This window comes from Galleria mellonella, unplaced genomic scaffold (assembly GCF_026898425.1).
Source record: "Galleria mellonella isolate WM207_F2 unplaced genomic scaffold, CSIRO_AGI_GalMel_v1 utg57, whole genome shotgun sequence".
Lineage (NCBI taxonomy): Eukaryota > Metazoa > Arthropoda > Insecta > Lepidoptera > Pyralidae > Galleria > Galleria mellonella.
The window spans coordinates 7073318-7096682 of record NW_026442119.1 but is presented as its reverse complement, the minus strand read 5'-3'; the positions used below and the strand labels follow the sequence as shown (position 1 = coordinate 7096682).

At 31.0% G+C, this 23365-nt stretch overlaps 1 protein-coding gene across 2 annotated transcripts in view; it reads left to right on the top strand.

Moving 5' to 3' along the window:
- Positions 1-23365, top strand: part of LOC113509606 (monocarboxylate transporter 10-like) — a 146213-nt gene that overhangs the window by 110044 nt on the left and 12804 nt on the right. Inside the window, exons 2-3 of one of the 2 annotated variants that reach the window (XM_026892966.3) lie at positions 10845-11283; positions 22032-22205. In XM_026892966.3, the coding sequence (XP_026748767.1) occupies positions 11001-11283; positions 22032-22205 (457 nt within the window). In that variant the 5' untranslated portion in view covers positions 10845-11000. The remainder of the gene's footprint in view (positions 1-10844; positions 11284-22031; positions 22206-23365) is intronic. The other variant, XM_031910723.2, reaches the window with a different exon arrangement.

The window sequence follows — 23365 nt, the reverse complement described above, 5'->3', positions numbered from 1 at the left end:
AATTAACACTGTTTTGATCTTTTGTAATGAGATAGATGACACATATTTATTATATTTATTTATTATTACAAAAAATTAGAAATACAGAAAATATGTTATATTAGCATACAGAAACCATGTAAATTTATATTAATGCTAAATACATTGAGAATATTTAACTTCTAATAACACATAGACGTTGCTTTATAAAATTTATTTGTCCTAATATTTCCTACTATTTTTTATGCAACTTAAAATAGCAAACAAGCTGACGGCCCAATTGATGGAAAGCGGTAACCGTCGTCTATAGACATCAGCAGTACTATGGACATAACAAAGTGTAGTGTAGAGGGAGAGACATAAGCTACTGAATCTCCTTTTTCATTTTAATACTCATTAATTAATTGATTATAAAAATGTTTATTAATACGGGTACAGCAGCACAAAGGAAATAGAAAATGAGAAAAGCTTAATCTCCAATCATATAGGGGAGTGTGGTGTTGTCCTAGATCTAGATTATCATAGATGCACGCATACTTGTCCGCACATCCCGCTTCAATTCACATCTATGTCATATGCAATAATGCGTGCTAGAATATCAGTCGTTGAGTTCTAAAAACGGTATGTATAACATCTAAAATTTTTAGAAATTAACTAATAGGTTTGATATGTTGATATGTTACTCGCTCGTAATGTACATAGCTTTCTATACATGGAAGAATTTTTAAAATCGGTTATGTAATTTTTAAGTTTATTCATTACAAACAAACAAACAATCAAATCTTTCCTCTTAATAATATAAGTATAGATAACTCAAATCATTGAGGATAAAGAGATATGAATTATTGGATATTTAATCAACTTGGAATGGCAAACAAGCTGACGGCCCACCTTATGGAAAGAAGTAACTGTCATCACAAATAATGTCCATCGCCTAAAAATATGAACAGCAAGATCATAAATTTTACGTTTATTTAAAAACTCTAGCTCGATTTCAGTAAAATTAAGGTTACGTAAAGAGAAATATAATAAACATTAATTTGATTTATTACTAGGTATATTTTCTTAATGAACAATATTACAGCGATGCTAAAAATTGAAACTTCTAAAAATAACTTCACAGTCGAAATCATGAAAAGGAAACTATCCATGTTTATTTCTATAGTTAATTTAACTTGTCTAAAAATCTGACTTATAAATTAATGTCAAGTATACCGACCACTGTATAACTCATCGAGTCGTTTAAAACAAAAGGAAGTACCTAGTTCCTATGTTTGTTCTAAATATATTTTACGAAAGAGAAATGGCCCGGGAAAAATTATGTTAGATGTCAATTTTGACATTTATGTGTGGTCGAATGGTTGTGTTAATTAACGAAATAGCATGCTTCTGTCTACAGAATAAGCCGTAAGCCTTTAGCAATCACATTATAACATGTTAACGACCAATTAATTTGTACTAAGATGGCATTTGGATGGTTTAATTTTTATAATCCAGTAGCCCTGAAGAATATTCTTTAACATTTCCGACATTTACATAAATATATTACTAACTTTAAATCTTTCTAAGTTCTAAATCTCGATAACGAATGGCCAGAAGAACATAAAAGGAATTTAATCATTTCAAACTTGTTTATACAAGCATAATTAAGCATCATGCCAATTATTTTTAAATAAATCTACTAACTACACATGAATAGTTAAAGAAACAGTAGTTATGCACGCCGATTATTTTTGTTGAAACTTCGTCATTTCCGTGTGAGTAAATCATTATTCGTAGAATTGTATAAGCGTGTTTAAGGTCTTAATATTTGCATCGAACGATTTCATCAATATATGATTACTGTTATTAATCCTAGATCGAACAGCCTAAATTATTAGTACACTGTTTTTAACAAGCCTTTCAAGCCGTTCTCAGTTTACTTGTAAATCTTAGTAGTAGATAAATATCTATATATTTACTAATGGCATATATTTTTGTTTTTTAAATTTCTTCTAATTAATGTATTCATAGTTTGAAATGTGAACTCTAGAAAACGTAAAAAAAATTTAACTTCTCGCACTAACTCATAAAAATTTATCTTGAATTATTAATATATTATGATGACTGTAGTCACTGAAATAAATCTAAATAAGTATATTAAATGTACGACTAAATTATTATACTACTCTTGATGTTCTAGGAGTAGAAAGTAAAAACGTGACAAATGCGAGCGATATTCCTGTTATCTATAAGAACTATTTTCTGTATCTTTATCAATATTTTAATCCCGTAGTTAAGGAGACAAGGGAGGATGGTCTATATTTGCTAATTTTATTAAATAATTTAAAAACCATTTATCTTAAAATTATAAAATTAGATTAGATTCTCCTAACAAGCTCTTTCATTTGACATGAAACACGATGTAATTTGCAACTTTTTTAATTTGCTCCGCAAAAGTAGGCCTCAATTTTAAATTTGTTTATTTACGTTACACGTCCGTCTTTAACTGCGACACACATTTGGACAACATATCCTATAAAAGTTCCGATGTTTTCCTTCTGAGATAGAGAACCTTAAAAAGGAATATTCAAATAGACGTACATCATAGAGGTTGTGGATAGAGTTACTTTTCAACCTATATATGTACCTACCAACGTCAATCAAGCAATGTTAAGTTTAAAATAATTAAGATTATTACCGGTATTGAGCGGCCAAATAAAAAGAAGCTGTAATGAAATACCAACGACATATCGCTTAATAAGGTTCGTAACGACACTCGGTGCAATCAAATACAAACGCAGCGCTGTGAACACCCATAAAAAAACTTCTTATGTTGTCCACACTTCATACATTCCACAAATGTTTCCTTTTGAGAGTTTATTCACATTACATGAAATAAATAACATTAATTTACTAAATTTACAGCCAGGTCTCGTTGTTATCCTTCGTTGTACGAATTATTATTTCTAAAAAGGAGAACAACATTTTATTTTTCTGTTTCAACACCGAATGTATTATAAACATTATGCAAATCTCGTTCTGTATATCCAAATGATAAAACCAGAATGTACGTGTATTTTAAAGTTCTTACAATTTATTTTTGATGTAAGAAGGACTTTCGTGTGTTGCGCAATTACATAAATGATATGTGAGCAATAAAACTGACTTTAATAGTTGTCGAGAAAGTTTTTTTAATTAATCTCTAAGTAAGAAATGTTAACACGAGGAATTAAATCCTTGCTAATGTTAAAAATGTGAAAGTAAATTTGCTTGTTATCTCTTGGCGCATTAACAGATTAGCCAATCGTAATAGAATTGGGCATATTTGTAAGTTTGTATGGTATTCGGTACAGAGAAGGACATACTTTTATCGTGGTCAATCAATATGGTCCGGTCACGAAAATATACCCGCAAGCACTGCTAGTACTTTACATACGATTTATGTTCCACATTATCTTGTATCATAAATTAAAAATATGACAAACTTAATGTTATCTTTCAATTAAACTTTCTTCTCAGATTTCATAATTGTTTTTACACTTTATATTAAATAACTGCGATTCCCAAAGAGGGTTGACGTCAGGCAGGTAGCCGGTCGTAAAACTAAAAACCAAATCTTTTTGTAATATGGATAAAATCATATTACGCCGACCCCAAATGATTGAGATAAGAGTAGGAAGATGATGATGATTAAATAACTGCAATTCCAAAAGTTGATGACGTTGCAAGAGTCATGGTCATCGTAACCATGACCATTTATCGTAACCGTGACCATCTATGGTAAGACTCATGACCGTTACTGTTAAAACAGCGTGATAATATTCATCCATTTTACATATAGCAAAACTCTATCTATATATGTATAGTTTCTTTCTTACGTATTTCAAACAAATCTAAATTAATCTGGGCAATAACACAGAAAGTTGCATTCTGTGGCAATAAGCTTAGACGGCCACACGCTTACTCGATGAACTTGGTTAAATATTCACAATAATTGTCAACAACGCCTACCAATTTTTTATGAGCATTATGTATTTTATTTTCCTTGTCTTAATATAGTAACAAAATGCATTAATAAGATGCTTGCATATTTACTGAATAATGTAAAATAATATGACATAAATATTTACCGTTGAATGCGAAACATTCCATTTTGAAAATGTACAGTAATAAATCCACTTACGTAAATGTCCACAATTAAACCTAAAGTTCACATTATTACTGGAAACTCTCATAATTTGTGTTATTACTTACGCATCAAAACTAATTACTGAACAATTACATGCATACAATATATGAGTGCACATAGTGTTATGATTTAAGATACCTTAATTTTTTATAATTTAAGGTATAAATATATATTTTAAACCTTTATTTAATAATTGCTTAAAAAAGTTTGACTTATTGAACTAGAATGGTATAGAAATATCTGTTTGACCATGTAATTAGAGTAGAACATAATCAAGTTAAAGCTTTAATAAAATTTTAGTTTAAAACTAGCGAAAATATCGCGTAATATTCTTAAAAAATAAAAGTACATTCGTAACATTCGAGCTTTTTTCAAGAGACTACAGCATGGGGTTCTTCAAAACGGGGGTAAAGAGATTTCTTCAGAGTCGGCAGCGCGCGCGTAACCGTTTGCTATCAGGTGGGGCGTATACTTGTTTGCCACCTCAGTGGCATAAAAAATCTACTCTTCTTTTTTGACATAGTTTTAAGTGATAGATTCCCTTTAGAAAAATGCAAATTTTCACTTAATTAAGTAAAATTTCAAACTATGTCAAGTGCCAACAATCTCCAACATCAATATGCATCATAAACATCCACTTCACATGACTTCACTGTATGTAGTCGAGGCCTCAGGTGCATGGTAATTTCCTGCCGTTGTATGCAAATAAGCCATTTATTGGGTAATTTAACAGAATCTCGTTAACTAGACACTGTTTATATGTTTATTTAATGCTATAGTTAATACCCACTACTTGGCATCGGTTCCCTCTGCCTAGCCTAGTAAGGCACTTGTCTCACTATAATTGAAGAAGCGACTTGCGATCTACTTTTATTTTGTTTATTAAACGTATAAAAAAAGACCAAGTGATTCATAAGAGTGAAAAACTTTCGCCTTAGAGCATAGTATAGCATCGAAATACATTTCGACATTTCGGAATATTTTTCGAATATTTTAAACTGAAACGATCATATAATAACGCAGGTAGAATGAAGAATTCAGTTTCAAAATAAATTTTGAAATTGCCACTATGTTCCTTGCTAAAAGTAATATTTATGCGACCTACTGATATGATAGGTAGGTGTAGGAAATAATAAACAACAATATGTCACAATGCGACTAGCACAACCACCCGCCCGAACGTCACTCAGAGGAGTGGCCTGGATCGAAGTATTATGAATACTGTCACTATGTTTACGTTTAATATACCCATTATTATCAATCATCACTAATTTATCGCAGTAATAAGCTATCAAAAATGTAATTCACTTAGCTTCAATCCCTTGCTGATCAGAATATTCAATAACACCTGAGTCCTCAGGAATGGCAACGCATGGGGGGTATCATGGGCGAAATGGTATACTCTATTATGTCCATGGTACTGCTCATGTTTATAGGCGACGGTTACCACTTTCCACCAGGTGGACCGTCGGCTTATTTGCCATTCTGAGCAAATTAAAAAAAAATCTCGTTATTTGCCAGTTCGTTGTTAGTTTCTAGCTCTACTCGCTCTTAACACCAGTCATTGGCGTTGTGACAATGCCTATAGTGCACCTAGTTTGTACATTTGTATATATAAATGAATCTCGTTGCCATATTATTTGGATAGTATGTTGTTTTCGTTTAATAAAAAATAATCTATATATCTGATCTATAATTATTATATAAACTGGACTAACTACAAACTTCACATTTAAAGCATACAAATATTTTTAACCGTATTTATTTAATGCAGAACACTAAAATATTGAGAGTCTATCGACTAGATGGAGTTTTTTTTACTAAATCATTCTTTAAGCTATGGAAAAATATTTATATGACATTTTATTAAAAGTAGAGAAATGAACATACAGCACAAGGATATTTTTAAGCAACTTGCAGTAAGTGGGGTTTTCAATTCTTCTGTATTTTTATTTTTTGATAATTCATCTTTTGCAATCAATATGGATAATATCCACGAAGATACCAATCTGCTTTGCAGAAGATAAAACATATACTTCTATATATATAAATATCTTAACGATTATCAAAGCAACTACTTTTTTTTGAGATGCAAAGTATACTCATTCAATACATTATGCAAAATTAAATGTTGTATCTAAATACGTTTAGCATTAAAATAACAGGTGATTCGGTATAATCTAATGAATATAATAAAAAAAATTATTTGTTATATCTACTTATCATCATTGACAAATCCATTACACAATTTTAAATACCGTGAGTGACATCACATTCATACGCTGACATCATATTTTTAACAATGTGTGATATTCAAATTTAATCAGAATATAAATAGAGCAACATAAAAATGTTTATACCGGATTGCTTTGTATGGTAATAGACTCCCGCTTAGTAATAGATATCAGGGTCATATACTCCCAGTATTTGAAGACGGTCGTACCCCTGTCAGAAAACATAACAAGTTCTTGTTTTATGATCTCCTTAATGCGTCTCCGCTTATATGTACAAAAACTACTTTATGAAACGTGTGGCAAAAATCACGCCTACGTAGCTAAACACCATTTTTTATTTCTTCTCAAATTTGAAATGTTTTTCTCCAAAGCGTTTTACAATATTGCTTATACGGAAAAAAGCGCCAGTCTATAAACTGACCTTAACATCATTTTAGTACCTTCAATAAATATTCTATTCTAGTATAATTATGTATGTAGATTTTGTACAAAAGTCGTTTGCTTGGGCACCTCTGTCCTATTCATATTTCTACCGTGAAGCAGTTATGTTTGCATGGCTGTATTTCGATTTGAAGGGTGGGATATGGCAGTGAATTTTACCCGAAATTGTAAAAAAATACCTGATCTGACAACGCTGAATTACGCAACTCAGTTTAAACCATAATTTAAGAACTAATTTCTTGAAACAGTAATTAAAATGTATCATTTTGTTGTGATCCCGGTATAGAATGGCCCACCCTTTCCTTTCCCGTTAGTGTCATAAGCAGCAACTAAGGCAATTTAATGGTCAAGGGATGGACAGCAGCGTCCCTCTTAAAACATCACCAAGGCCTAACTGCGGTTGTTAATCCGCCTGCCAAGCATGGCAACTACTGGCAACTTCCTCCCCCCAAACTGGGGGAGGACTATGTTCAGCAGAGGAAAGTTAACGGCTGTTACGACGATGATGATTTTAGTATAATAATAATTCTTAAGTGTTACCGTTCCTTGTCGCGGATAGGATCCTATGAGAGTGATCGATTTTCAACACTGTACGAGAGAAAACTGAAATTATGATAATGATGATTAATCATTTTAACAGGCACCTTTACTAGTATCACAGATAATATAATAATACTATACGTAGTGTCTATGTTTGTATGTAGTACAATATAATCTTTTAATTTTATTGTTACTTTATTTGTTTAAATAAATTTAAATATTATAATTTGGCATGTATTTTAAATTAAAAAAAAATTAAAATATCTACATTTAAATAAAAATCAAATACCGAATGTATGTAAACACATCACTTCATAACGGCCTTATCTATCTATTTGGGTAATTACATTTTTATTATGTTTTTAATTAGGGTTACCTTTTGTATAAAAGAAAATGTTTGAAAAATTCTATGAATACGTTCAAAATTTAGTACACTCATGTGAAGATAATAAAAAAAAATTTCACTTCCAACCTGGAATGTTATTGAAACCCTTTTATTAAATATATACCTACATGCTCCCTTAGAAGGTAACAAACTTTTAAACTCTCATATTTTAACCTCCTTAGTCATAAAAACGTCAAATGCGTAATAAACCTTATTTTAGCTATTGAGGAGTTTCGTCTCTTTTTTCGAACTAAAAATCTTAAAATTTATGGAAAGTTTTATAGATATTACGGTAACAATCATCTCATGTTATTGTACCTATATTAATGAAAATCTCACTAATAAAAAAAAATAAAAATTTACGACAATATTTGGATCTTTACTCAATCAAACGGATTAAAATGAAACTTGGTACGGATGTAGGTCCGAAAAATCAAAGACCATAGTGTGAAATCTATGCAACCAGTTTATAGAATTTAAAAATTTTACCCTATAGTGTAAAATTTTCTGCTAAAAGGCCGGCAGTGTAGAAGCAACTCCTCTCTTATTGCAGATATTCAAGGCAGACGATAGCTGATTTCCATCAGGTGAGCCGTCTGCTCTTTTGTTTCCCTAACAATAAAAAGTCTTCTATGAAACTTGATGCTGATCGTATAAAGGAGAAAATCCATTCGTGCTTACAAGAGATTGTTAAAATATTTTTCACAGCGCATTCAATTTTTATTAGTAACATATTAGGAACCAGGAAACAATCAATAATATAAAGGTCTCAATTCTTTTTAAACCTAATGAGAATGAATTTCTCGATTCGTCTATATTTTTGCGTATGTTATGCGATATTTTACGTAATTCTGAACTAATATTTTAATTCTTTTTGTATTCAATATAGGTACTCCAAAATTGCCTATAATCAAATTTCAATTATACCTAATTGAATTTTTGTGGAACAAAATCTTAAATTACTAAGTACCGAATAAAAGTAGAGAACTATCCAAAAACATAGCCTTAGCGGGGAAAGGATTGTTAGTAATAGAATCTAACAACCTGCTACCATTATATTGTATGATTCTTCACGCGGCTCATCCTCGAAACCATCGTAGTTAATTTCTCTTGAACTCGTAAGGATGAGCTGGCAGATGCTTCATATGTCGCCTTCCGACTGGTGGGCACCAGAGAGAAAGGATAGGCGAGATACGCTAGGGTATATCGATGGCACTGGTGAAGTTATTATTACTTTATCACTCATTAATAAAAATTCTAAATTTAAAAGTACATTTAATAAATAGTTATTTAATCAAATTACATACATAATATAACATAATAGCATAAGTACTAGCGTGAAAATATATAAATAAAATACTGTGATTTCTGACGAAACAAACCCTTAATTAAATTATTTATTACCTTTATTACAAGCAAACAAACATGAGTGAGAAAACAAAACAAATACATGAGGCTGATATAATTTCGCCGTGGCACAATAATGCATGAGATAAATCCACAACAACAAACAAGCATCCGCTCGGTTCTATCTAATCTACCAGTTCCCATCCCGTCCGTTGTTGACCCAAGTTGTGCTATCAACCGTCTTTTCACGGTTTCTGCAACATTTAACAAACCATAAATATGACATGTAACATTATTACAGCAGTTAAATATTATCTATACAATAAAATATATTATCAAAGTTAGAAGTGGGAATAAATATACGTAAAGTTCATTTCAATACAACTTAATGAAAATGTAATCAAGTCAATTTGTTGAAATTATTACAGAAACACACTCTAAAAGTTGAGTTTTATTTGTTCTACTTACTATTGGATACCAGCAGACTGCTTATGGTCAGGTCAATTATTCGTTTATTTACATTTTTATTAAATTCTATTGAAAGAATATAGATACTTAGTTATGTCAAAAAGCCACATGTAACACTTTTACCAAAAAATTTTAAGAATGTCAGACTATTTAGCTATTAACACAAGTTATAAACTATATATTATGTACATATATAGTTTGAAATCTTCACATAGATAGTTGATATATTTGTATGCCCCTATCAATCTTAATTCATAATTTCATATTCATCTATGGCCAATAAAATTAACAAAACCGGAAAAGGAAAATGCAATTTTTATTTTATTTGGTCGGCGCCCCAGCAAGAATACTGCACAATACTTATTACAGAGAACCTGACTTTCGAAGTTCGCCGACAGAATCTTCATTAACCATCATATAATCGACTTTATGACTGTAATTTCTTCGAAAATTGTTTATTTGATAAAGACAACTTTCGTAATAAGCTGTAATCGTACATTGATAGCTATATTGTCTTATTACAAGTTAATTAACTTTTTCATGCATTTAAAATTATACTTCATTAAGTAACCGATTTTATTATATCTGCAAAAACCACTTATAATTTTATATTACCTATGTACATAAGTACATATACTCAAATCCAACTTTTTATGTATTGTATTAGGTATGTTTGTTTCTTTTTTATACTTATAAATACCTAATTATTATCCGCTTAATAAATATAATTTATTAAAATTATAAAAAAAAATCTTATAGCAACCAAAAAAGAATTATCTATGTAAGAAAGAAAATTATTTTGCCTACATTATTAAACTTTACTGAGACATAACTACAGTCTATCGTGAAGAATACTGTATTTTTCATCTTAAATAAATCGTGTAGCAATTACATTTGAACAATGATCTAAGTAATGCGACGGATATTTCCTGAAGATTTAGTGCGTACAGGCCACTGACATTTGGACAAGATTTATGTTAGTGCAACATGCCACGACCATGGTCTTCTCTTGACATTTCTATCAAATACTCACCACCATCAATATACAAATATTTGAGTAGATGTATCGGTGTTTACCAACGGTGACGCGATTCCATAGCGGCCATATGTTTTTACCACAACCGATGAGTAGGCTTTTATCGAAACTTTTATTGGGTCATTGAGTTAAGGCACATAAAATGCTAGAAGTACTAAAATATTATTAAAGCGTATTGGGTAAAAACATTTCATTAGTTTCGTCTACCTATTTCTTTTAATTAAAATCTACACCTATTTCTAGCAGACCGCAGTCAGATATAATTTGTAACGAAAATTGAAAATAAAAACTGTTTATAAAATCGAGTGTTAAACGATGAGTGTGCGGACATGAGTGAGTTTTGGAGATTATATGCGGAACGGCGGTGATGTGGGCGGCGCATGATGCGCGCGCGCATTGATGGAAGAGTCATGGTCGTCGGGCGGCGCGCCGCTGCTGCGTACCAGGTCGCTGCCGCTAGTGCTGGAGGCGAGCGGCGGTGCGCCCACGCGCCAGGCCAAGCTCGACCCGCGACAATTGCTTACCCTCACACGCCACTACTACCCAGAAGGCGGTTGGGGTTGGGGCGTCGCTGCGGCCGCGACGATAGCCCAGCTACTAGCCCACGGCTTGCATCAAGCTGCCGCAGTACTAGCAGTCGAGGCCATCAGACGTTTCGGGCCAGAAGTTCGCATGCAAGCAGGTACTGTTTGGTTTTTAACATTGATAATAATTAAATAGCATCTCAATAAAACTCGATAAACATTGTTAATTAATCTTCGTTTCTTTGCAAAGTCAAATTTCAAGATAAAACTACTTTCTATTCCAGTGCAATATAAATATGGTTTAGATATATTTGTTAAGCAATTAATTAATTTTACTGTAAGTTTGGGTAATATCCAATCTGATATCGCGTATATCATAATGTATTATGATTATTAAGCGTCTGGAGAGTTTTTCGATTCAGTCAAATCGGTAACTTTCCCCAATCATTCGAAACTCTCAGAGGGGTGTTAAAAGTTTTCGAAAATTGTGTATCGTATCAGTGTTGGAAAAGTTAGTAACCTACCATCTTCACTCCTATAACATTCTGCTTCAGCGATTACACATAATGATAACTGCATGTAATTTGTTCATCGTGTACTTTTACGGTCCCCTGTAGTTCAACGATCCGTCCGCTCTACTCGACGCTACTTGTGTTCAAATATTTTGCTCTACGCATGTAAATACACTTGAGTGAATCACGAAACCTTTCAAACTTTGACAATACGCGGGATCATTTTACTTGGAGAAAAATGATGTCATTTTTCACATGTATCTGTTGTGTTGTTGTTACTGTATACAGTTAATGCCAGGACAAATTGAAAGTTACGGCTCCGCTCGTATAATATAAAAAATACAGATGGTTTGTGTAAGTATTTTGTTTATTTCCATGGAGCAGGAAAGTTTACGACACTTTCAGGAGATATCTACTATAGGTAAAGTAAAGATAAAACGAAATGACGAGACGAAATTCGTTTGAAGACTGCACATGAAGCATGCAATTTTGCTAACACTGTGCTCAATAAATACATCACATCTAGTTAAGATATTGAGTTATACTTTATAGGAAAATCTTTATGAGAAAATGTGTACACAAGCACCCTTTCTACTGGCTGTAAACATTGTCTTATAGTTTGGCTGGAGGGAGTGCCATAACCAATCTTTGCCCTTGAATGTCAAAGCCACGATTATATATGATTTATGTAGTCACCTTTTCAGGCCTTATCCTTTTATCCTTTCGCAATAACTTCCTTTTGTTGTATTCCCATAACAGTAATAAGTATACCCGATAGGTAATCATTTCAGACATTTTAAATGAGAAAAATCTTTTTATTTGGTATTTTCTTTTTCTTTACACGTTTATAGTCTAAATAAAATTTTTACACACATATTATAAAAACTCGATTTGGTTCAATTGTACTATAATGACACTTTGTCTGTCAGTTTTAACAATATATAGGTATTACTGTATTAATACGGATACGGATAAGATATACGGATAAAACATATTATTTTACCAAAAAATACCTGGATGTTTCTTGATAGGTGTAGACTGATAATAATAATTTTGATATATACAAGTACACAAAACATACTCATCATTTTGTGTACTTGTATATACCCTTATTTTAGTATGATTCTTAACTTCATTATACAGTTAAAATATTACTTAATTTCTTTGGCAATGTTTAATCTAAGTGCCAAATATCGAAACTCGCTTTTGTTTTGACATTTGATAAATATAGTCTGAAAGCTAGAAATTCATTTTAGCTAGAATATCGGGCACACAGTTAAACCCAAGAGTCATAAAAATAACAGTTAATAAATACAGATAATGTGCGTTTACAATCGTCAAGAATCGATTACTGTGTGAAATAGAGCTGTTATCTTTGTATCAAAGAACTCGCCATCGTAACTATATCTCTCTAGATAGAAGATAGTAAACCTAAATCTTTCTCTTCCTGTTCCTGAATGGCACAGCTATTTAGAAAGTATTATTTCACCTATTCTACGAGCGATATTTACAGGTAAAATGCCTATTGCCATTTACATATAAATGTAACAAAAAGATTTTAGATATTTTTACACAAAGAATAACTCGTCGTTATAGTCAATTTAAGATTACATTGCCTCTATCGTGGAATAGATATTATCGTGACCTTCATAGTTTTTTTAATGGGAAGAAAATGGCGGGCCACTACTAAGGAATGACAGGTGAAAATGAAGCAGGTCAGTTGGCCCACTTGATGAATTCATAAAATTTTTACCATGATGGTTTCCAGAGGGAATCCTGTCAAGGTCGATATATTAGGCTGTATTGTTAGTACTATGTGTTCCATTCCGTTCATATAATATTCGTATTGATCATATAATAATATAGATTATTCATAGTCATGTATCTAAAGATTGCTATTTTTCCTTCCTTAATCCTTATTATTCCTTCAATTTGTTTGACATTCCAAGTTGTATAAAAAATATGATCATAAGCCCATTATACGATTTCATATCTAGGTACTTATATATTACATCTTATACGTTTTCACGAGGTTACTTAAATGATAATGAGAACCTAGTGGTAATGGCATTTTTTTTTTCTTTTATAATTAGTCTTGTGCACATACTCTATCAGTATAATTATCAATGCAATATTGCAATTATAATTTAATATATATTTTTTTATATATTTAAATTATGCATTATAATATATTATGCAATATAATTATCGCCATACTATCAAAATATCTAAGCAAATTAAAATAATTCTTATATTTAAAAGCATGTAAAAAGGAATTGACGCTACAGCTAGACTACTAAATATTTACAAGACGTTAGAATTAAGTTTACGCTACTGCATATATTTCTGAGGAAGTGGTGACGAACTTTTAAGAAATTGAAAACACAATGAGCTTGTAATAAAATAAAAATATATTTACCGTTTATATTCTCCCAACAAGCAATACTTAGAAAGCATAGTACTGCACCTGTAATAGGAAATACATAACACTGAATAACTTTCATTGAAAACATTCGTATTCTGTACCATCATTTAGACGTATTGGAATGCATAGGAAACATTTTATTGTTACTAAAAATTAATTAACTACCTACTTAATGATTATGAGAACACGAAACAAGCTGGGCTCGACTTAAAAAATTTTTATTTAAAACTACCCGGGAGTATAGTTGAAAATTCAAGTATTTTTAACTATAAAATTCTTTAAATTTTTTGTAAATACATACATACAAAGAAAATACCATACTAAAATAAACAGAAGTATTCAAGTGTACAGGATACAGGAATTCAAGTGTTTGCTTTGCGTGAGGGTCGAACCCGCGGCCATAGGAATATGAAGCAATATGGTAAAAATCTAGACCACCAAAGTCGTCATTATATTTTAAAACATACACTTCATTATAAATGCCATTAAACATTTCATATGAATATAAAAATTCCAAATCTTCTCATAAATCTCAAATATGTACATTACACGCGTTCAACAAATTCTGATTTATTATTACAAGCATTAATCATTTTTATATTTGATTTTGGAACCAAATTAATTTACCACGAATTTTAATTTAATAATCGCGGGCAAACAAAAGGTACTCGTATGATGGATCGTTTACGAAAATTAAAAAATGATGATTTGGTATTTTTAAGTATTGAATTATAGTACATTTCAAAATTAATATCCTATTGTTTTATATATAACTAGGAAACGCGACTTTAATAAAATTACTCGGTCTTACTACAAAAAGTATTTAAAACTAAACTAAGTGATACATAAATTAATGTTTTGTAAATTGCACCAGTGCGAAACTAAGACATAATTACTATGAAAATTAGATGCTATTGGTAAGCGCATAACAAGGATTGAACCAATTTAATTATTGTTATAATGTTGGCAATAGTTGGATTGATAAATTATTAAGGAGAAAAAAAATTATGTCGAAAAATTTTACTTAAGTAGGCATTAAAAAAAATAACATGTATAGACAAGAGATTCCCAATATCCCATACTCGCAAAAAACTACACTGAGTATGACTTTCCGTCAAACTAAGGGATCTGGTACGAGTGTCAATCACGCACAATCGTTTATTAGGATCGACGCGAGGCAGGCTGCTGATATGACGCGTGTCGTACGGGCTCATCGCACATTTATCATCTAAAGGGAGTTTAATATATTTCGGTTCGGTGACAGGCCACAACGATAAGGCGACGCCTTCACCCTGATGACACGTGATTATAATTTTCGCATTTTTGCACAGCACAATTTTCGCGCCAACCCCGCTAATGCTGTAATTTTAATGCTTCCCTAGGGAAGATTTATTATTTTTGCGGTCGAGAATTATTGCGAAGTAATTTATTAATGAAATAGCCGCTATCTTTCAGAGCAAAGCAAATTAATTTTCATGGCACCGTGACTGACGTATTAAAAAATAAATGACATTAATCTACACTTATTTATTCTGTTCCTAAGAATAAAATAAGACTTAAAGTACAGAGGGAGATTCTACAAAAGTACCATCAAGAAATGCATGAAAAGTAAGATGGTTCGAATAAAAGTAGTAGGTAAAAGATGGGATATGGTCATATGGTAGTAAACAGGATACGAAAATACCTTAATATTCAAAATGATAATGCATGAGATGTATCGTGGGCATCTCCGTATTACATTATATTATATTATATTATATCCATTGTGCTATCCATATACATTGAAGGCGACGCTCACCATGTGGATCATAAACTTGTTTGGTATTCCAAATTATGTAACATAAAAAAAATAGTTTATAATAATTAATAATAATACTGATAAGAATAATAAAAGTTAAAGTTTTTCATACATTTTGCAGGGAAAAGACCATATCTGTTTTCAGAGCTCCCGTATCTGGCAATGGAAGTACAACAATACCAAACAGATCTCTTATAGAATCGCTTTGTCATTCTATCTCCTTATCTGTGTGTCTGAACATAAAAAATCTCAAGAAATATCTTACTTATTTCAGAGCTCTCGGACGGACAACCTGTTTATAAACGATGGCAATAAATATCGTATCATAAAGTATTATAATATAAAAATAAATAATCACGGTCTTCTTCTTCTGGTTTTATCCTATCTACAACCACAAGACAAGTAAACGATACTTATTATAAATTTTTAGGTTGGGTAAAAATTCTACGTGCAAGAATTCTGTTTTATGATTCGTGATCGATAGCATACCTCGAGTATTTCTAAAAGAGGACAAAGTCATTCGGGCCTAATAACAAACTGAATGAATACGATAAATCAGTGTAGGCATCCCTTTCAGTGCGCGTACGTACAAAGAAATAAATATCTGAAAGTTATATCGCGCCCGTCGCGTTATGGCAGAGATGTATCAATTATTTGGCCGGCGATTATTTAGTAACAAAGCGGTTTTGGATACATTCCAATACATAGGAATACTACCTAAATACTCTAGGCAGTTAATTGTAAACAATGGTAGCATATGGTTTTCTTCAAATGATAAGTGTTATTGCATGGTTGTGAGTTATGGAAGTATCTTGAAATCCTTGAACACTTTCATACTGACCTGAGAGATATAAAAGGGATTAAATACCCATCGTAGTATTTCATCGTTTCAAATACACTGGCTTTCTGAAATATATACATTTGATGTCGTCGCTCCATTTATTGAAGATTTTACCTGTACCTAATCACCACTTAAAAGAAAGATACAGTAGTATAAAATAAGCGTAAAGAACACCATTATAAAAAAAACATGATAAAGAGGTAAAATCATTATATTAAACATGCTATCTCTTCTTAGCAACTCAAAGATGGTGGGTTAATAAAATAAAATAAATAAATAAAATGGCCTTACCGCTGTTCTTAATATTACATAGTTATGAAAAATATTTCATTAAAAGTGACTTAAACTTATTTTTACAATTTATGTTGAAATTAAATATCGATAAACCATCTTTAATCCGATACAGCATGTCTTTCGACATAGGCCTCCTATAAAGACTTCCATACTGTGCCGTCCTTTGCTTTACGAGTCCATATTGGGCTGGCTATTTTCCTAATGTCATCGTATTTCGTCTACCTCTGTTTCTTTTACTAAATCGTAGTTACCATTCTGTTCTTATTCTTGTCTATTTCTCTTTCTTTTGTTTTATTATGTATCCTACCTATCTTTACTCTAATTATTTGTAAGTTGTATATGCATTCTAATAATTTGTTTTAGTTTTTAGTGTTTTTAATTATAAAGATATGCCTATGAAAAAAAAGAATGAAGTTGTTAAAAATTATTTGGTAGTAACAATAAAAAATTTATCGATGTGAACTTTAAATTTCACTTTTCTATACTATAACGAACTAATTTATATACATAAATATATTTATATAATAAAAAATGGAATAGAGAGAATCGGAATAAGAAAAGGTTATTAACCTTTCTTTTTACTCCTATTATGCTTCTCTCTATTCCATAATCGATAAAAATTTTATTGTTTCAAAGTTTTGACGACAATACACAATACTACCAAATAATTTTTAATAACTTCACTCGTTTTTTTTCATAGACATTTTTTTAAAGTCGTCACCAAGTATTCACTATTCTTCTTTTATTTATTTATTTTACACTTTATTGTACCATTTATAAAAATAATTAATACAGTTAATTTTAATGAGAAGTGATACAAAAGATGACCTTTTAATTTCCATTAGCATGCATTCTTCAGTAAATATTATCTGTCCAAGAATATATATTCAAGTACATATTCTATTTTCTCGTTATTTATTGTTATGATATTTCTTTGTGGGTACTAAGTTAAATGTGGGTAAACCGAGTGTTATCTTCATTGTAATTTAAAGTCGATGAATTCTACTCTCAGACCGTTACTATCTCTCACTTCCATCCGAGAATGACTCTATAATCATATTTACTATATAATAAATTGAATACTGTATAAAATTAATATAATACTGATTCTAAAATTTCATAAAAACCTGAACCACTTTTCACGTGATGTTTGAATTGGAAAAAGGTAATACATACAACATTTCACGGAACATCTTTAGAAAATATTATCAATATACAGCCTTTTCTTTTTGCAATTTTATTATAAGTACTCATGAAATAAAATAGGTAACTATGTGAGTATTTGAAAAATCTTTTTAAATTATTATTAAATGTATTTAGGTAGTTAAAGCAACAAGAATTGATTTTCCTTTCAATGAGATATTTATAACACTATGAACGAGAAACAAAGCAATAATAACCCACTTTGAGTTGATGTAGTACCTAAAAAATAAGTGTTTTACAAATTACATTGCAGACAATGAAAAAGTAAACTATTCAAACATCGGCGGTACAAGTGTTGAACAAAAATGCTCAGTAATTACGAACTATTTGCTCCAAACTTGTTTCATAAAGGGTACAATTTAAGAAATCGAAGCACGTTTTCGATTTCATTTTATTGAATGTGCCATCACATGCTATCCCAAAGTGGCTGATATAAGTCCAGTAGACAGACAATTTGATTGTTATTTATAATATGGCATGTCGGTGCGATTTCTTACTTGCTCTGTCGTTAATGTCATATTGTTCTTTTAAGATGTGAGTGGGCAGCAATGTACAGATGTAAGTACTAAGTAGTTAGATATTTATGTAATTTTACTCAATAAATAGTGAACATATATATGTTACACAAAATATTAAATTTTATTTCATTTCTGTAATAACAAAAAAAATTTAAAGACTGAAACTAGAATACTCTAATGGAACTTTATAAAAAATCATAATTCATAAACTCTCATAATACTTACAAACTTCCAGTTTACTAAAGGAAATAAATGAAGTGTAACTTTACTAGGTAAGTAAAGTTACACTTAAGTTGGATTCCTAAATTAGCCGCGCTAGGAATACTCGTTTCTGTCTAGTACCTGCTGAACCAAAAAAATTTGATGTTTTAATACCAGTTAAATATAGTCCGGATTAAGTCTTATAAGACATGTTTGGCTCTTGTAATATAATGGTAACTCAAAAGAAAAAAGAATAATAAATACTTACATTGAAGAGAGAATTAATATTCACTGTAGATTAAACATAAGTATGTATAAACATTGCTTAATGAAATGTACGAAAACACGTAAGCATATTTTCAAATTTTCTTATGTTTTTACATCTTAAATTTTATAGCTAGTCTATATGCGTTTTTTATCTATTTTATTTGCCTATAAAGCGATGACAAATAGAGCTAAAACAACAAGTTTATATGAAACGGGGCGATCTTAGCTCTCTCATCAATCTGGGGTCTGAACTAAACAGCGTCTCGTAGATTTATTCCTCAGATGTGTGGCCGTGTCTCCTCTCACAGTTAAAATGTCGACGAACCTAGCAAACGGCTCGGGCGTCCTAAAACTTTTTCAATAGTAATCTTTAGCAGACTCAGACGGAGTGACTGGCATACTACCGAACGATTGTATTCTATTACGAATTCGTGACAAATGAGATAAATTTATATGATTTCTAATATTTGTTGTATTACAAAACAAAGTTAACATCTATCTAATAAATCTAAATAATATATTTATGTATATCCACTCACAAATAGTTATAAATAATTTCCTATTTATTCCCTATCTTGCTATTTTTTTAATAAATTGACAATATTAAATAAATCAATAGATTTTAAAAATATTATTTTAAAAAAATATGTTAATTTGTTTAAAGTTGTTTAAATATGTTCATAAAATTTTATAAATTTATTATGTACTTATCTTTAAAGACTTCTGCATGAAGTCGAAATAATTGTCGGGACCTTTGTAGAAAGACTTTGTACAAAAGTCGATTGCTTGGGTACCTCTGTCCCACTCGTGTTTCAACCGTGAAGCAGTTGTGTTTGCATGGCTATGTTTCGGTTTGAAGGGTGGAATATGGCGTGAATTTACTGGGTACAGAGGAATAACACCTGAGTCCTCAGGAATGGCAACGCATGGGGGGTATCATGACTGAAATAGTATACTCTGTTATGTCCGTGGTACTGCTCATGTCTATAGGCGACGGTTACCACTTTCCATCAGGTGGGCCGTCAGCTATAAATACTTTTCTACGTTTTTGAAAATTTCACCCCTGAAAGAGTAAAATGGAGAATGAAAATTTTTATAGGAAGTATGTTATTTTTGAAGATAGAAGTGTCACAGTTTATTTGTAAGTCTTATAAATTATAGCTGTTTATAAAGAATTAACAGCTATAATTTATAAGACTAAAAAAGAAATGTTATTCCCAGAAATCAAATACCACAGGCGTGCGAAGCCGCACATAAAAGCTAAATACATATGTTTTAAAATTACGTATTTTTCACATGTCTAATTAAAATATTGTAAATAAAAAATTGGCCTTATTTCGATTTACATATTTAATCTCTAACCTTATAAACAAGCTGAAAAATCGAGTTACTATAACACCAAGTTCTAGATTTCTTTATAAATCCATGCCACAAAACAACACGTCCCAAATTTCGATTCGATTTGTCACACAAGCAGCCAAATCTAAAATAAAACCTTATTTTATCTAAAATAAACCTGTCTTTTGTCATTTCTTATCTTTCGTCAATTCTTACATTGATCGCCCATATAGCTTCCGTATAAAATCTCCTTTTAGAATCTAACATATTTATTCACCTCTTTATAAAGTAATATGTATATACTCGTATATTATATATAACATGTTTAAAATTCAGTCAGACGAATTATAACATATCAGACATTGAACTCAAGACATCAGGGGGCGAGCAAACCTACCATCAATGTCGCACGGTTTAAATAATCAGACTTTTTAATAAAAAATATTGAAAGTGAATCATTGACCACCACAGCACCTGAGACTTAATAACTGTCAATAATTGTTTCCGATAATTACATATTTTTTTTTTATAATTATTTACCATCTGACAATCGCCAAAATTTAATTATTAAAGTTCATAACTACCAAGTATTATAGACTTTTAAATCAGTGTATACAATATAATATTCGTATATCAATATATATAATACCTATATTTTTACGGGTCCCAAAATACTGACTGTATAATTTTTTAAAATAATACTAGAATCGTATTTGAGATAATTGGAATTCTTATAATCGTTATTGTTGCTTTTAATATTATTCCAACTCTACAGAATCGGTATATAAAAGTCGATAAAATTAAAATAAATTATATTTTGCCTTAAGCAAAAGGTTCTTTAATATTATTATCGCCTACGGTGTTTATTATTTTAATTCGATAGTTAAACACACTTTAACGTTAATGAGGAAGTAATCATCCAAAAAACGTGACAGTAGTCACGTTTATTTGCAATTTTAAGGCCAGGTATTTTTAATAAAATGCACCTAGTATTTGAGACACTAATAGTTAAAGTTGCTATTATTGATACATTAATACATGAAGTATATTAAAAAAAAACTCTAAAATACTAATATCTAAAGATTACACTCCTCAAGCTCGATATAAACAATTATAGGATTACTTCATGCCCTTCCTATCGATTCGATAGATACTGGATCATCTAACGATTCGAAACCAGAATTTTGTGATAGAAAAAGATTAGACGTTTAGATGTATAGATATAACAGATACTAGATTGAATACCACCATCTCGAAATAAATATACTATAAATGACAATGCTTCCTTTTTTAATGGGTGATAATGGAATGGTAAACGCGCCCGCGCTATACTGGTGAGGCACTAGTGAGAGTTAATAAGAGAGAATGAAAACAGCTCAACTAGCGCATCGTTGACGAAATCCACAAGTATTAACCAAGATTCCTGGGAAAATCGTGTGAAAGTTGATCTGATAGAATATATTGCTAAGAGGATGCTTAGCAACAATAATCAATTTTTTTTTGTTTCAGGATGCCTGGGCGCATTATCAGCGGGAGTGGCACTTGCATTGTCGCCAGTGACAGTAGCGCTGTGCGTGCGAAAGTCCACACGTGTGACCGCCGTAGTCGGAGGTCTGGTTGCAGCTCTCGGCTGCCTCTTCACATCCTTTGCCACGCAATTTCACCAGCTCTTCTTCAGCTATGGTCAGTACAAAATCTTTGAGATCTTGTGTTTTAACTATTACTGCAATTCAGATCAAGATTTTTTATGTAACATATTTTTAACGTAACTTTATATGATAGAATGATTACATATCACGAAATATTCTGATCACTGTGAAAAATGCAGTAGAATATTGTAATATATTTTCATGCAAAAACATTATGTTTTAGATCTTTTAAAAACTGTTTACGAATACTACGATTAATTTCTCAAACATCCTATTATTGAATGTTAATTTTAACTATATTAATACTGACTCTAATATAATTGAATGTATTTACACCAAACCTACATTGAAGATTAAAAAAAAATAGAAACGAATTCACATTTTTCCATTTACAAATAGTTAACTGGAAATAGGCGAACAAAGTTGCCCACATTGTAATATGTTTGAACTATTTTCAAATTTTCATTCTCAAACTACGATAGCGAAAACAATTCTCATTGGTTGCGGCACCATTATCGAATAAGGACTATCAATTTTTATTCCTTTGCGTTTCTCAAACTTACAACTCTCGGTCACAGAATATCGCAGTTTAACATTTCAGTTGTACCATAAAATAAAGTTTCATAGAAGTAAAACTACTACATAAATGCAAGTGATAAGCTTCCTATATCTTCAACAATATTACGTCGGTAGCATACAAAAATCAACATTAACATTTAAATTGTACTGGTGTGAGGTTTTTAACACGACTTGAAATAGCGAAGAAGCTAACTGTTCGCCTGATGGTAACTATCGCTTATAGACGTTAACAGCAGCATGATGGAATATACTTGCCATCACGCATTGCCATTCCTAAGGACACTGTTCCTTATGTGTGTGTTACGCTTCCGTACCCAGTCGTTCAAACCACAGCCATGCAAGCACAATAGCTACTTGACAACAGAACCACGAATGAGACAGAGAGAGATACTTATACAGGATTTTATACGCAACCTCTTCCGCTGGTAAAGTTAATGTATACAAAATACTATATTTTTTTGTGTTGTATACATATTCATACATATTTTCTAAAACAAAAAAAAAAACTACGTTAAGTGAACCTACAAATTGTGTTAATTCGAACATTGTTACGTTCTCACGTAAATATCGCGTTTACAAATAAAATATTAAATAGTATTTTTCTATGCGCAGTTA